The sequence below is a fragment of the Scyliorhinus torazame genome, chromosome 4 (assembly GCF_047496885.1).
Source record: "Scyliorhinus torazame isolate Kashiwa2021f chromosome 4, sScyTor2.1, whole genome shotgun sequence".
Classification (NCBI taxonomy): Eukaryota; Metazoa; Chordata; class Chondrichthyes; order Carcharhiniformes; family Scyliorhinidae; genus Scyliorhinus; species Scyliorhinus torazame.
Genome location: NC_092710.1, coordinates 78,066,719 through 78,083,292, shown reverse-complemented (window position 1 = coordinate 78,083,292; position 16,574 = coordinate 78,066,719). Strand labels below are relative to the sequence as shown.

Sequence of the window (16,574 nt, the reverse complement as noted above, 5' to 3'; positions counted from 1 at the left end):
TGCACTGTCAGAGGGTCAGTACTGAGGGAGTGCTGCACTGTCAGAGGGTCAGTACTGAGGGAGTGCTACACTGATCCACCCTCGTCCATCTACCTGCATTGTCTTCCTGAGCTGCAGCACCCACCCACACATCGCCCCCAAACTAGACCTGTGACGATGGACGTTGAATCCATCCTTGAACCAGGAGTAGGTGAGGTTGCTTGGATAGGCTTCGGCCTGGCACGAGAACAGAGCATCTTGGGTATAATTCACTGTCACATTGCTGGGACGCTGCACAATGGTTGGCGGACCTGCGGGGGTGGGAGATCAAAAGACAGGGGTCACTCTCCACAGATCAGAATGCAGGGACCCTCAATAGGGATGGGAAGTGGGGGGGCGTGGGGGGGGGGGTGGGGGGGGGGGGGGCTGCTAGGGAGGGAAGAATGAATCTGGATTTCCTGTTTGTTGCAAAAAGAGACGTTTCCACCTTGCAACCAGGGGCTCCTGTCTCGAAGCTAAAGCGCAGTCCAGACAGGGGCAGTGGGAAGCATTATAGCTGTAATACTTACCTTGCAGCTCCCTGCGCCCATTCCTCGTAGCAGACATACCGTGCCTGTGTCTGGTTCCCACAGATCCATTAGCTGCAAGCCGTTCATAGCTTTCAAGTAGTGGACTGTGATAGGCAGCTGGTAATACCTTCGCAGCTTTGATCCATTCATATCCTTTCAGGCTGCATTGGTCTCAGTGGTGAAGCCCCAATGGTTGTAAACATTGACCACATCAAAGAGATGTAAGTACCTCCAAGCACTAAGTGCATTCCAATCAGTCAAGCATGTGATTTCAATGCTTATCTTTCTTTGATGCGGTCAATGTTTACAAACATTGGGGTTTCACCACTCACACCACTGCGGAGTGAAAAGATATGAATGGATCAAAACTGCAGATGATTTTATGAGCTGTCAATCATAGACCACTACTCCAAGCTCTGAATGGCCTGCAGACAGTGGATCTGTATGAACCAGATGCAGGCACAGCTGCTCTCCTTCTCCATGGACACATGGAGCTGCTAGACAGCTCTCCAGCTTCCAGACAGGGATCCCTTTACTGGTGGGGGTGACGAATGTGATATAAAATAGTTACTTTAGAGATATTAGTTACTGTAATGTAGAGATAGGCCTGTCTCATTCTGGTGAGTTCACAGACAACGGATTTCAGACCGCATGGCAAAGCAAGGAGGAGATGTGTCCACCAAAGGAGGAGAAAAGGATGCTGGGCAATAGGGGGCCAGAGGAAGGGATGAAAAGTGAGCCAATCAGGATGTATGGCCAGGTCAGGAGGGGTATGGATGACCTATGGGAATCGTGTGTGTGAAACTTGATGCCATTTGAATGTATTTGCAGAAATCCCTTTGTCTCCTTCTTCATTCGTTTTCCAAGGGTCTAGGAGACTAGTTGTGCCCTGTGCCTCTGTGAAATGAATCAGACTTGCAAGTCAAATAAAATAACTAATGCTGTACCTGCAAATCCATCTCGACTTTTATTGAGGCCAGACTGACGGGTAAAGAAATGTGGATTTGTCAGGGGGGGGGGGGGTCTGTGTGGGGTTCTTTTAGAGAGGGGATCCCTGTGTGCGGGGGGGGGGGGGGGGTGGTCTCCCTATTGCAGGGGTCCCTGGAGGGGCGGCAGATCGGCACACCCCCCGTACTTGGGGGTAGGAGGGGGCATGCAGGAAACCCCGGTGTGGGGGGCTGCTCTCCAGTGGGGGGGGGGGGCGATTTGCGGTGCCAGGAGAGGGGGGAAGGTGTAGCTGACCGAAGGACCTCACTATTAGGCCGCCCGCTCAAGACGGCGGCCCGAAGGCAGGATTCGCTGGCAAACCCTCGTATTCCACAGCATGCCTCAACTTGCACGGAGTGGAACACTGAATTGCACCCCGCTTTCCAACTGCAAGGGGATGGTAAAACTGGGGGAACTCAGCTCCACCGCGGGAACACAGACTCCCACCCAGGATGTGTCATTCAATCAGCCAATCACACGGGTGTCTGGCCTTTGTGGCTGGGTTCATCACAATGACACTAAAATTCCTAAACAATGGTCCCCAATTGTGTGGTCGGCAGGGTATCTTTTTGGACTGACCATAAAACTGGAAGATATAGGAGCAGATTTAGGCCATTCGGCCCTTCGAGTCTGCTCTGGTATTTCATTATGGCTGATATGTTCCTCATCCCCATTCTCCTGCCCTCTCCCCATAACACCTGACCCCCTTATTAATCAAGAAATCCCCTTATTAATCAGGAACACCAGAGTGGTGTTTGAGGTGCTGTTACCTACAGGGCTACAGGCCAAGAGCTGGATGGTGGAATTAGACAGAATAATTATTTCTTAAAACAGAAGAACTAGGAGCAGGAGTGGGCAATCTAACCTCTCGAGTCGGCTCCACCGTTCAGTACGATCATGGCTGATCTCATCCTGACCTCAACACCACCATCCTGCCCGTCCTCCATAACCCTTCAACTCCACCGTCCTGCCCGTCCTCCATAACCCTTCAACCCCACCGTCCTGCCCGTCCTCCATAACCCTTCAACACCACCGTCCTGCCCGTCCTCCATAACCCTTCAACTCCACCGTCCTGCCCGTCCTCCATAACCCTTCAACCCCACCGTCCTGCCTATCCTCCATAACCCTTCAACTCCCCCGTCCTGCCCGTCCTCCATAACCCTTCAACTCCACCGTCCTGCCCGTCCTCCATAACCCTTCAACTCCACCGTCCTGCCCGTCCTACATAACCCTTCAACCCCACCGTCCTGCCTATCCTCCATAACCCTTCAACTCCCCCGTCCTGCCCGTCCTCTATAACCCTTCAACTCCACCGTCCTGCCCGTCCTCCATAACCCTTCAACTCCACCGTCCTGCCCGTCCTCCATAACCCTTTAACTCCACCGTCCTGCCCGTCCTCCGTAACCCTTCAACTCCACCGTCCTGCCCGTCCTCCATAACCCTTCAACTCCACCGTCCTCCATAACCCTTCAACTCCACCGTCCTGCCCGTCCTCCATGAACCTTCAACTCCACCGTCCTGCCCGTCCTCCGTAACCCTTCACCTCCACCATCCTGCCTGTCCTCCATAACCCTTCAACTCCCCCGTCCTGCCCGTCCTCCATAACCCTTCAACTCCACCGTCCTGCCCATCCTCCAAACCCTTCAACTCCACCGTCCTGCCCGTCCTCCATAACCCTTCAACTCCACCGTCCTGCCCATCCTCCAAACCCTTCAACTCCACCGTCCTGCCCATCCTCCATAACCCTTCAACTCCACCGTCCTGCCCGTCCTCCATAACCCTTCAACTCCACCTTCCTGCCCGTCCTCCATAACCCTTCAACTCCACCATCCTGCCCGTCCTCCATAACCCTTCAACTCCACCTTCCTGCCCGTCCTCCATAACCCTTCAACCCCACCGTCCTGCCAGTCCTCCATAACCCTTCAACTCCACCATCCTGCCCGTCCTCCATAACTCTTCAACTCCACCGTCCTGCCCGTCCTCCATAACCCTTGAACTCCCCCGTCCTGCCCGTCCTCCATAACCCTTCAGCTCCACCGTCCTGCCCGTCCTCATTAACCCTTCAACTCCACCGTCCTGCCCGTCCTCCATACCCCTTCAACTCCACCGTCCTGCCCGTCCTCCATAACCCTTCAACTCCACCGTCCTCCATAACACTTCAACTCCACCGTCCTGCCCGTCCTCCATAACCCTTCAACTCCACCGTCCTGCCCGTCCTCCGTAACCCTTCAACTCCACTGTCCTGCCCGTCCTCCATAACCCTTCAACTCCACCGTCCTGCCCGTCCTCCGTAACCCTTCAACTCCACCGTCCTGCCCGTCCTCCATAACCCTTCAACTCCACCGTCCTGCCCGTCCTCCATAACCCTTCAACGTACCGTCCTGCCCGTCCTCCATAACCCTTCAACCCCACCGTCCTGCCCGTCCTCCATAACCCTTCAACTCCACCATCCTGCCCGTCCTCCGTAACCCTTCAACTCCACCGTCCTGCCCGTCCTCCGTAACCCTTCAACTCCACTGTCCTGCCCGTCCTCCATAACCCTTCAACTCCACCGTCCTGCCCGTCCTCCGTAACCCTTCAACTCCACCGTCATGCCCGTCCTCCATAACCCTTCAACTACACCGTCCTGCCCGTCTTCCATAACCCTTCAACTCCACCGTCCTGCCCGTCCTCCGTAACCCTTCAGCTCCACCGTCCTGCCCGTCTTCCATAACCCTTCAACTCCACCGTCCTGCCCGTCCTCCGTAACCCTTCAACTACACCGTCCTGCCCGTCTTCCATAACCCTTCAACTCCACCGTCCTGCCCGTCCTCCGTAACCCTTCAGCTCCACCGTCCTGCCCGTCCTCCATAACCCTTCACCTCCACCGTCCTGCCCGTCCTCCGTAACCCTTCAACTCCACCGTCCTGCCCGTCCTCCATAACCCTTCAACTCCACCGTCCTGCCCGTCCTCCGTAACCCTTGAACTCCCCCGTCCTGCCCGTCCTCCATAACCCTTCAGCTCCACCGTCCTGCCCGTCCTCATTAACCCTTGAACTCCACCGTCCTGCCCGTCCTCCATAACCCTTCAACTCCACCGTCCTGCCCGTCCTCCATAACCCTTCAACTCCACCGTCCTCCATAACACTTCAACTCCACCGTCCTGCCCGTCCTCCATAACCCTTCAACTCGACCGTCCTGCCCGTCCTCCGTAACCCTTCAATTCCACCGTCCTGCCCGTCCTCATTAACCCTTGAACTCCACCGTCCTGCCCGTCTTCCATAACCCTTCAACTCCACTGTCCTGCCCGTCCTCCATAACCCTTCAACTCCACCGTCCTGCCCGTCCTCCGTAACCCTTCAACTCCACCGTCCTGCCCGTCCTCCATAACCCTTCAACTCCACCGTCCTGCCCGTCCTCCATAACCCTTCAACTCCACCGTCCTGCCCGTCCTCCATAACCCTTCAACTCCACCGTCCTGCCCGTCCTCCTTAACCCTTCAACTCCACCGTCCTGCCCGTCCTCCGTAACCCTTCAACTCCACCGTCCTGCCCGTCATCCGTAACCCTTCAACTCCACCGTCCTGCCCGTCCTCCATAACCCTTCAACTCCACCGTCCTGCCCGTCCTCCGTAACCCTTCAACTCCACCGTCCTGCCCGTCCTCCATAACCCTTCAACTCCACCGTCCTGCCCGTCCTCCATAACCCTTCAACTCCACCGTCCTGCCCGTCCTCCGTAACCCTTCAACTCCACCGTCCTGCCCGTCCTCCATAACCCTTCAACTCCACCGTCCTGCCCGTCCTCCATAACCCTTCAACTCCACCGTCCTGCCCGTCCTCCGTAACCCTTCAACTCCACCGTCCTGCCCGTCCTCCATAACCCTTCAACTCCACCGTCCTGCCCGTCCTCCGTAACCCTTCAACTCCACCGTCCTGCCCGTCCTCCATAACCCTTCAACTCCACCGTCCTGCCCGTCCTCCATAACCCTTCAACTCCACCGTCCTGCCCGTCCTCCGTAACCCTTCAACTCCACCGTCCTGCCCGTCCTCCATAACCCTTCAACTCCACCGTCCTGCCCGTCCTCCATAACCCTTCAACTCCACCGTCCTGCCCGTCCTCCGTAACCCTTCAACTCCACCGTCCTGCCCGTCCTCCATAACCCTTCAACTCCACCGTCCAGCCCGTCCTCCATAACCCTTCAACTCCACCGTCCTGCCAGTCCTCCGTAACCCTTCAACTCCACCGTCTTGCCCGTCCTCCATAACCCTTCAACTCGACCGTCATGCCCGTCCTCCATAACCCTTCAACTCCACCGTCCTGCCCGTCCTCCGTAACCCTTCAACTCCACGGTCCTGCCCGTCCCCCATAACCCTTCAACTCCACCGTCCTGCCCGTCGTCCATAATCCATCAGCTCCACCGTCCTGCCTGACCTCCATAACCCTTCAACCCCACCGTCCTGCCCGTCCTCCATAACCCTTCAACTCCACCGTCCTGCCCGTCCTCCATAATCCATCAACTCCACCGTCCTGCCCGTCCTCCATAACCCTTCAACCCCACCGTCCTGCCCGTCCTCCATAACCCTTCAACTCCACCGTCCTGACTGTCCCCCATAACCCTTCAACTCCCCCGTCCTGCCCGTCCTCCATAACCCTTCAACTCCACCGTCCTGCCCGTCCTCCATAACCCTTCTACTCCACCGTCCTGCCCGTCCTCCATAACCCTTCAACTCCACCGTCCTGCCCGTCCTCCGTAACCCTTCAACCCCACCATCCTGCCCGTCCTCCATAACCCTTCAACTCCACTGGCCTGCCCGTCCTCCATAACCCTTCAACTCCACCGTCCTGCCCGTCCACCGTAACCCTTCAACTCCACCGTCCTGCCCGTCTTCCATAACCCTTCAACTCCACCGTCCTGCCCGACCTCCATAACCCTTCAACTCCACCGTCCTGCCCGTCCTCCATAACCCTTCAACCCCACAGTCCTGCCCGTCCTCCATAACCCTTCAACCCCACCGTCCTGCCCGTGCTCCGTAACCCTTCAACTCCACCGTCATGCCCGTCCTCCATAACCCTTCAACTCCACCGTCCTGCCCGTCCTCCGTAAAGCTTCAACTCCACCGTCCTGCCCGTCCCCCATAACCCTTCAACTCCACCGTCCTGCCCGTCCTCCATAATCCATCAGCTCCACCGTCCTGCCCGTCCTCCATAATCCTTCACCTCCACCGTCCTGCCCGTCCTCCATAACCCTTCAACTCCACCGTCCTGCCCGTTCTCCATAACCCTTCAACTCCACCGTCCTGCCCGTCCTCCATAACCCTTCAACTCCACCGTCCTGCCCATCCTCCATAACCCTTCAACTCCACCGTCCTGCCCGTCCTCCATAACCCTTCAACTCCACCGTCCTGCCCGTCCTCCGTAACCCTTCAACTCCACCGTCCTGCCCGTCTTCAATAACCCTTCAACTCCACCGTCCTGCCCGTCCTCCATAACCCTTCAACTCCACCGTCCTGCCCATCCTCCATAACCCTTCAACTCCACCGTCCTGCCCGTCCTCCATAACCCTTCAACTCCACCGTCCTGCCCGTCCTCCGTAACCCTTCAACTCCACCGTCCTGCCCGTCTTCAATAACACTTCAACTCCACCGTCCTGCCCGTCCTCCGTAACCCTTCAACTCCACCGTCCTGCCCGTCTTCAATAACCCTTCAACTCCACCGTCCTGCCCGACCTCCATAACACTTCAACTCCACCGTCCTGCCCGTCCTCCATAATCCTTCACCTCCACCGTCCTGCCCGTCCTCCATAACCCTTCAACTCCACCGTCCTGCCCGTCCTCCATAACCCTTCAACCCCACCATCCTGCCCGTCCTCCATAACCCTTCAACTCCACTGGCCTGCCCGTCCACCGTAACCCTTCAACTCCACCGTCCTGCCCGTCTTCCATAACCCTTCAACTCCACCGTCCTGCCCGACCTCCATAACACTTCAACTCCACCGTCCTGCCAGTCCTCCATAACCCTTCAACTCCACCGTCCTGCCCGTCCTCCATAACCCTTCAACTCCACCGTCCTGCCCGTCCTCCGTAACCCTTCAACTCCACCGTCCTGCCCGTCCCCCATAACCCTTCAACTCCACCGTCCTGCCCGTCCTCCATAATCCATCAGCTCCACCGTCCTGCCTGTCCTCCATAACCCTTCAACTCCACCGTCCTGCCCGTCCTCCATAACTCTTCAACTCCACCGTCCTGCCCGTCCTCCATAACCCTTCAACCCCACTGTCCTGCCCGTCCTCCATAACCCTTCAACTCCACCGTCCTGCCCGTCCTCCATAATCCATGAGCTCCACCGTCCTGCCCGTCCTCCATAACTCTTCAACTCCACCGTCCTGCCCGTCCTCCATAACCCTTCAACTCCACCGTCCTGCCCGTCCTCCATAACCCTTCAACCCCACCGTCCTGCCCGTTCCCCATAACCCTTCAACTCCACCGTCCTGCCCGTCCCCCATAACCCTTCAACTCCCCCGTCCTGCCCGTCCTCCATAATCCTTCACCTCCACCGTCCTGCCCGTCCTCCATAACTCTTCAACCCCACCGTCCTGCCCGTCCTCCGTAACACTTCAACTCCACCGTCCTGCCCGTCCTCCATAACCCTTCAACTCCACCGTCCTGCCCGTCCTCCATAACCCTTCAACTCCACCGTCCTGCCCGTCCTCCTTAACCCTTCAACTCCACCGTCCTGCCCGTCCTCCGTAACCCTTCAACTCCACCGTCCTGCCCGTCATCCGTAACCCTTCAACTCCACCGTCCTGCCCGTCCTCCATAACCCTTCAACTCCACCGTCCTGCCCGTCCTCCGTAACCCTTCAACTCCACCGTCCTGCCCGTCCTCCATAACCCTTCAACTCCACCGTCCTGCCCGTCCTCCATAACCCTTCAACTCCACCGTCCTGCCCGTCCTCCGTAACCCTTCAACTCCACCGTCCTGCCCGTCCTCCATAACCCTTCAACTCCACCGTCCTGCCCGTCCTCCATAACCCTTCAACTCCACCGTCCTGCCCGTCCTCCGTAACCCTTCAACTCCACCGTCCTGCCCGTCCTCCATAACCCTTCAACTCCACCGTCCTGCCCGTCCTCCGTAACCCTTCAACTCCACCGTCCTGCCCGTCCTCCATAACCCTTCAACTCCACCGTCCTGCCCGTCCTCCATAACCCTTCAACTCCACCGTCCTGCCCGTCCTCCGTAACCCTTCAACTCCACCGTCCTGCCCGTCCTCCATAACCCTTCAACTCCACCGTCCTGCCCGTCCTCCATAACCCTTCAACTCCACCGTCCTGCCCGTCCTCCGTAACCCTTCAACTCCACCGTCCTGCCCGTCCTCCATAACCCTTCAACTCCACCGTCCAGCCCGTCCTCCATAACCCTTCAACTCCACCGTCCTGCCAGTCCTCCGTAACCCTTCAACTCCACCGTCTTGCCCGTCCTCCATAACCCTTCAACTCGACCGTCATGCCCGTCCTCCATAACCCTTCAACTCCACCGTCCTGCCCGTCCTCCGTAACCCTTCAACTCCACGGTCCTGCCCGTCCCCCATAACCCTTCAACTCCACCGTCCTGCCCGTCGTCCATAATCCATCAGCTCCACCGTCCTGCCTGACCTCCATAACCCTTCAACCCCACCGTCCTGCCCGTCCTCCATAACCCTTCAACTCCACCGTCCTGCCCGTCCTCCATAATCCATCAACTCCACCGTCCTGCCCGTCCTCCATAACCCTTCAACCCCACCGTCCTGCCCGTCCTCCATAACCCTTCAACTCCACCGTCCTGACTGTCCCCCATAACCCTTCAACTCCCCCGTCCTGCCCGTCCTCCATAACCCTTCAACTCCACCGTCCTGCCCGTCCTCCATAACCCTTCTACTCCACCGTCCTGCCCGTCCTCCATAACCCTTCAACTCCACCGTCCTGCCCGTCCTCCGTAACCCTTCAACCCCACCATCCTGCCCGTCCTCCATAACCCTTCAACTCCACTGGCCTGCCCGTCCTCCATAACCCTTCAACTCCACCGTCCTGCCCGTCCACCGTAACCCTTCAACTCCACCGTCCTGCCCGTCTTCCATAACCCTTCAACTCCACCGTCCTGCCCGACCTCCATAACCCTTCAACTCCACCGTCCTGCCCGTCCTCCATAACCCTTCAACCCCACAGTCCTGCCCGTCCTCCATAACCCTTCAACCCCACCGTCCTGCCCGTGCTCCGTAACCCTTCAACTCCACCGTCATGCCCGTCCTCCATAACCCTTCAACTCCACCGTCCTGCCCGTCCTCCGTAAAGCTTCAACTCCACCGTCCTGCCCGTCCCCCATAACCCTTCAACTCCACCGTCCTGCCCGTCCTCCATAATCCATCAGCTCCACCGTCCTGCCCGTCCTCCATAATCCTTCACCTCCACCGTCCTGCCCGTCCTCCATAACCCTTCAACTCCACCGTCCTGCCCGTTCTCCATAACCCTTCAACTCCACCGTCCTGCCCGTCCTCCATAACCCTTCAACTCCACCGTCCTGCCCATCCTCCATAACCCTTCAACTCCACCGTCCTGCCCGTCCTCCATAACCCTTCAACTCCACCGTCCTGCCCGTCCTCCGTAACCCTTCAACTCCACCGTCCTGCCCGTCTTCAATAACCCTTCAACTCCACCGTCCTGCCCGTCCTCCATAACCCTTCAACTCCACCGTCCTGCCCATCCTCCATAACCCTTCAACTCCACCGTCCTGCCCGTCCTCCATAACCCTTCAACTCCACCGTCCTGCCCGTCCTCCGTAACCCTTCAACTCCACCGTCCTGCCCGTCTTCAATAACACTTCAACTCCACCGTCCTGCCCGTCCTCCGTAACCCTTCAACTCCACCGTCCTGCCCGTCTTCAATAACCCTTCAACTCCACCGTCCTGCCCGACCTCCATAACACTTCAACTCCACCGTCCTGCCCGTCCTCCATAATCCTTCACCTCCACCGTCCTGCCCGTCCTCCATAACCCTTCAACTCCACCGTCCTGCCCGTCCTCCATAACCCTTCAACCCCACCATCCTGCCCGTCCTCCATAACCCTTCAACTCCACTGGCCTGCCCGTCCACCGTAACCCTTCAACTCCACCGTCCTGCCCGTCTTCCATAACCCTTCAACTCCACCGTCCTGCCCGACCTCCATAACACTTCAACTCCACCGTCCTGCCAGTCCTCCATAACCCTTCAACTCCACCGTCCTGCCCGTCCTCCATAACCCTTCAACTCCACCGTCCTGCCCGTCCTCCGTAACCCTTCAACTCCACCGTCCTGCCCGTCCCCCATAACCCTTCAACTCCACCGTCCTGCCCGTCCTCCATAATCCATCAGCTCCACCGTCCTGCCTGTCCTCCATAACCCTTCAACTCCACCGTCCTGCCCGTCCTCCATAACTCTTCAACTCCACCGTCCTGCCCGTCCTCCATAACCCTTCAACCCCACTGTCCTGCCCGTCCTCCATAACCCTTCAACTCCACCGTCCTGCCCGTCCTCCATAATCCATGAGCTCCACCGTCCTGCCCGTCCTCCATAACTCTTCAACTCCACCGTCCTGCCCGTCCTCCATAACCCTTCAACTCCACCGTCCTGCCCGTCCTCCATAACCCTTCAACCCCACCGTCCTGCCCGTTCCCCATAACCCTTCAACTCCACCGTCCTGCCCGTCCCCCATAACCCTTCAACTCCCCCGTCCTGCCCGTCCTCCATAATCCTTCACCTCCACCGTCCTGCCCGTCCTCCATAACTCTTCAACCCCACCGTCCTGCCCGTCCTCCGTAACACTTCAACTCCACCGTCCTGCCCGTCCCCCATAACCCTTCAACTCCACCGTCCTGCCCGTCCTCCATAACCCTTCAACTCCACCGTCCTGCCCGTCCTCCATAACCCTTCAACTCCACCGTCCTGCCTGTCCTCCATAACCCTTCAACCCCACCGTCCTGCCCGTCCTCCGTAACCCTTCAACTCCACCATCCTGCCCGTCCTCCGTAACCCTTCAACTCCACCGTCCTGCCCGTCCTCCATAACCCTTCAACTCCACCGTCCTGCCCGTCCTCCGTAACCCTTCAACTCCACCGTCCTGCCCGTACTCCATAACCCTTCAACTCCACCGTCCTGCCCGTCCTCCATAACCCTTCAACTCCACCGTCCTCCATAACCCTTCAACCCCACCGTCCTGACCATCCTCCATAACCCTTCAACTCCACCCTCCTGCCCGTCCTCCATAACCCTTCAACTCCACCGTCCTGCCCGTCCCCCATAACCCTTCAACCCCACTGTCCTGCCCGTCCTCCATAACCCTTCAACTCCACCGTCCTGCCCGTCCTCCATAACCCTTCAACTCCACCGTCCTGCCCGTCCTCCATAACCCTTCAACTCCACCGTCCTGCCCGTCCTCCATAACCCTTCAACTCCACCGTCCTGCCCGTCCTCCATAACCCTTCAACTCCACCGTCCTGCCCGTCCTCCATAACCCTTCAACTCCACCGTCCTGCCCGTCCTCCATAACCCTTCAACTCCACCGTCCTGCCCGTCCTCCATAACCCTTCAACTCCACCGTCCTGCCCGTCCTCCATAACCCTTCAACTCCACCGTCCTGCCCGTCCCCCATAACCCTTCAACTCCACCGTCCTGCCCGTCCTCCGTAACCCTTCAACTCCACCGTCCTGCCCGTCCTCCATAACCCTTCAACTCCACCGTCCTGCCCGTCCTCCATAACCTTTCAACTCCACCGTCCTGCCCGTCCTCCATAACCCTTCAGCTCCACCGTCCTGCCCGTCCTCCATAACCCTTCATCTCCACTGTCCTGCCCGTCCTCCATAACCCTTCACCTCCACCGTCCTGCCCGTCCTCCATAACCCTTCACCTCCACTGTCCTGCCCGTCCTCCATAACCCTTCAACTCCACCGTGCTGCCCGTCCTCCATAACCCTTCAACTCCACCGTCCTGCCCGCCCTCCATTACCCTTCAACTCCACCGTGCTGCCCGTCCTCCATAACCCTTCAACTCCACCGTCCTGCCCGTCCTCCGTAACCCTTCAACTCCACCGTCCTGCCCGTCCTTCATAAACCTTCAACTCCACCGTCCTGCCCGCCCTCCATTACCCTTCAACTCCACCGTGCTGCCCGTCCTCCATAACCCTTCAACTCCACCGTCCTGCCCGTCCTCCATAACCCTTCAACTCCACCGTCCTGCCCGTCCTCCATAACCCTTCAACTCCACCGTCCTGCCCGTCCTCCTTAACCCTTCAACTCCACCGTCCTGCCCGTCCTCCATAACCCTTCAACTCCACCGTCCTGCCCATCCTCCATAACCCTTCAACTCCACCGTCCTGCCCGTCCCCCATAACCCTTCAAATCCACTGTCCTGCCCGTCCTCCATAACCCTTCAACTCCACCGTCCTCCATAACCCTTCAACTCCACCGTCCTGCCCGTCCTCCATAACCCTTCAACTCCACCGTCCTGCCCGTCCTCCGTAACCCTTCACCTCCACCGTCCTGCCCGTCCCCCATAACCCTTCAACTCCACCGTCCTGCCCGTCCTCCATAACCCTTCAACTCCACCGTCCTGCCCGTCCTCCATAACCCTTCAACTCCACCGTCCTGCCCGTCCTCCATAACCCTTCAACTCCACCGTCCTCCATAACCCTTCAACCCCACCGTCGTGCCCATCCTCCATAACCCTTCAACTCCACCGTCCTGCCCGTCCTCCATAACCCTTCAACTCCACCGTCCTGCCCGTCCCCCATTACCCTTCAGCTCCACCGTCCTGCCCGTCCTCCACAACCTTTCAACTCCACCGTCCTGCCCATCCTCCATTACCCTTCAACTCCACCGTCCTGCCCGTCCCCCATAACCCTTCAACTCCACTGTCCTGCCCGTCCTCCATAACCCTTCAACTCCACCGTCCTGCCCGTCCTCCATAACCCTTCAACACCACCGTCCTGCCCGTCCTCCATAACCCTTCAACTCCACCGTCCTCCATAACCCTTCAACCCCACCGTCCTGCCCATCCTCCATAACCCTTCAACTCCACCCTCCTGCCCGTCCTCCATAACCCTTCAACTCCACCGTCCTGCCCGTCCTCCATAACCCTTCAGCTCCACCGTCCTGCCCGTCCTCCATAACCCTTCAACTCCACCGTCCTGCCCGTCCTCCATAACCCTTCAACTCCACCGCGCATCCGCGGGGATGCCGTGAGCGGCCACTGGCGCTCCCGCGCATGCGTCGCACGGCAAAGTCATTTCCGCACCAGCTGGTGGGACAGAAATCAGTCCAGCGCGGGCCTAACCCCTCAAGGTGAGGGCTCGGCCCCTCAAGATGCGGAGAATTCCGCACCTTTGGGGCGGCGCGATGCCGGACTGATTCGCGCCGTTTCTGGCGCCGGTCGGCGGACATCGCGCCAATTGCGGAGAATCCTGCCCCTGATCTCTGGAATCAACCTAGTGAACTCCTCTAAACTGCCTCCAAAGCCACGACATCTTTCCTCAAACATGGGGACCAAAACTGCGCACAATACTCTAGCTGTGGTCTTACCAAGGCCGTGTACAGTTGCAACAACACTTCCTCACCTTTATACTCAATCCCTTTTCCTGTAAATGCCAACATTCCATTCACTTTCTTTATTACCTGCGGCACCTGTCTGCTCGTTTTCTGTGACTCCTGCACGAGGCCACCCAGACCCTCTGTATCGGAGCCCCCCGAAGTCAATGCATGACCTCACACTTATCCACGTTAAACTCCATCCGCCACATTTTGGCCCACTCTCCTAACCTATCTATATCCATTTGTAAGGTTTTTATTTCCTCATTGCAATTCACTGTCCCACCTATTTTTGTGTCATCTGTAAATTTGGCTGTAGAACCTTCTATCCCTGTATCCAAGTCATTTATATGAAATGAAATGAAAATGAAAATTGCTTATTGTCACAAGTAGGCTTCAAATGAAGTTACTGTGAAAAGCCCCTAGTCGCCACATTCCGGTGCCTGTTCGGGGAGGCTGGTACGGGAATTGAACCGTGTTGCTGGCCTGCCTTGGTCTGCTTTCAAAGCCAGCGATTTAGCCCTGTGCTAAACAGCCCCGTGTAGATTGTATAGATTGTAAATAGCTGGGGCCCAAAGACCGAACCCTGTGGCCCCACTAGTTACATCTTGCTATCGAGAAAAAGACCCATTTACCCGACTCTCTGTCTCCTGTCCATCAGCCAGTCTTCTATCCAAGCTAATAAATTACCCCTAATCCCATACGATCGAACCTTGTGTATTAACCTTCTGTGCGGCACCTTATCAAACACCTTCCGGAAGCCCAGATACACTACATCTACAGGGTTCCCATTATTCACTTGGCTTGTTTCATCTTTGAACAACTCCAGCAAATTAGTCAAACATGATTTGCCCTTCAGAACACCATGCTGACTCTGATGGACAGTGCTTTGGCTTTCCGAATGTCCTGCTATCACGTCCTTGATAATTGATTCAAACAAGTTCCCAACACAGATGTGAAACTAACTGGTCTGTAATTTCCCACATTCCGCCTCCCTCCTTTTTTGAAAAGGGCGTTACGTTAACATTTTTCCAATCCGCTGGAACCTTTCCCGTGTCCAGGGAATATAACTAATGGGTCCACTATCTCCCCTCCCACTTCCTTCAACACCTTACAATGTAGGCATCAGGCCCTGGGGACTGGTCTGCCCTCAACCCCAATTGTTTGTGGAGTACCCGTTTCCCTATTCGTGCTGATTGTTCCAGGTTCCACCCGTTCTATTGCCTCTGCATTGCCGGTTCCTATAGGAAGGGGACTCGTGTCCTCCACCGTCAAAACTGAGGCAAAGTATTGGTTAAGTGTCTTCGCCATTTCTGTGTCTCCCACTATTAACTCTCCAGTTTCACCTTCCAACGGGACAGCATTCACCTTAGCGACTCGCTTCCATTTTATGTCCCTGTCGAAGCTTTTGCTATCCTTTTGGATATTCTGCGCTAGTTTTCTTTCGTAATTTACCTTCGTTCTTTTTATTACTTTTTAAGCATTGCTTTGTTTATGTTTGAAGGTTTCCCAATCTTCCAGCCTGCCACTGGCCTTTGCAATATGATATAACTTAGTTTTTGTCTTTATAATGTCTTTGACCTCCTTGTTTAGCCATGGATGTTTTTTACCCCTCTTCTCAACTTTCTTCCTCACTGGGATATATTTTAGTGGTGAGGAATTGAGTATCTCCTTAAACAACTGCCACTGCTCATCCGCTGTCCCACCTTTTAGTCTTCCTGCCTAATCCATACGGGCCAAATCTGTCCTCAAGCCTGTGTCATTTCCTTTGTTTAATTCCAGAACACTAGTGTGGGACTCCACATTCTCACTCCCTAACTGAATCTTGGATTCTACCATACTATGGTCACTAATCCCGATTGGATCCCTAACTAGAAGGTCATTGATTAATCCCTCCTCATTACACAATACCAAGTCGAGAGTAGCCTCCTCCCTGGTTGGTTCCACAATATATTGCTCCAAGAAACAACCTCGAATACATTCAACGAATTCCCTGTTGAGGTTACCCGTGTCAATTTTTTGTTTAATGTAATTTTTCCATTTAAGGGGCAATTTAGCGTGGCCAATCCATCTACCCTGCACATCTTTGGGTCGTGGGGGTGAGACCCACACAGACACGGGGAGAATGTGCAAACTCCACACGCACAGTGACCCGGGGCCGGGATCGAACCCGAGTCCTCGGCGGCGTGAGGCAGCAGTGCTAAGCACTGCGTCACAGTGCCGCCTAACCCTTGTCAATGTGATTCATCCAGTCGATGTGCAAGTTAAAATCACCCATGATTATTGTGGTACATTTCTTACAACGCCCCCCAGTATCTCCTGGTTTATACGGTGCCCCACTGCGGAACTACCGTTTGGGGATCTATAGATTACTCCCTCCAGGGACTCCTTTGCTAGTCCTCATTCTACTGAGACTGGCGGCAGCATCCCATTGGTTGGAAATACCACTCATGTAGGCACAGCATGGTGGC

The 16,574-nt window shown here is 56.7% G+C and overlaps 1 protein-coding gene across 2 annotated transcripts in view; it reads right to left on the bottom strand.

Moving 5' to 3' along the window:
- LOC140410317 (protein turtle homolog A-like) overlaps positions 1-16,574 on the bottom strand; it is a 431,590-nt gene that overhangs the window by 240,509 nt on the left and 174,507 nt on the right. For both annotated transcript variants that reach the window (XM_072498310.1, XM_072498311.1), the window contains exon 6: positions 149-290. In XM_072498310.1, the coding sequence (XP_072354411.1) occupies positions 149-290 (142 nt within the window). The remainder of the gene's footprint in view (positions 1-148; positions 291-16,574) is intronic.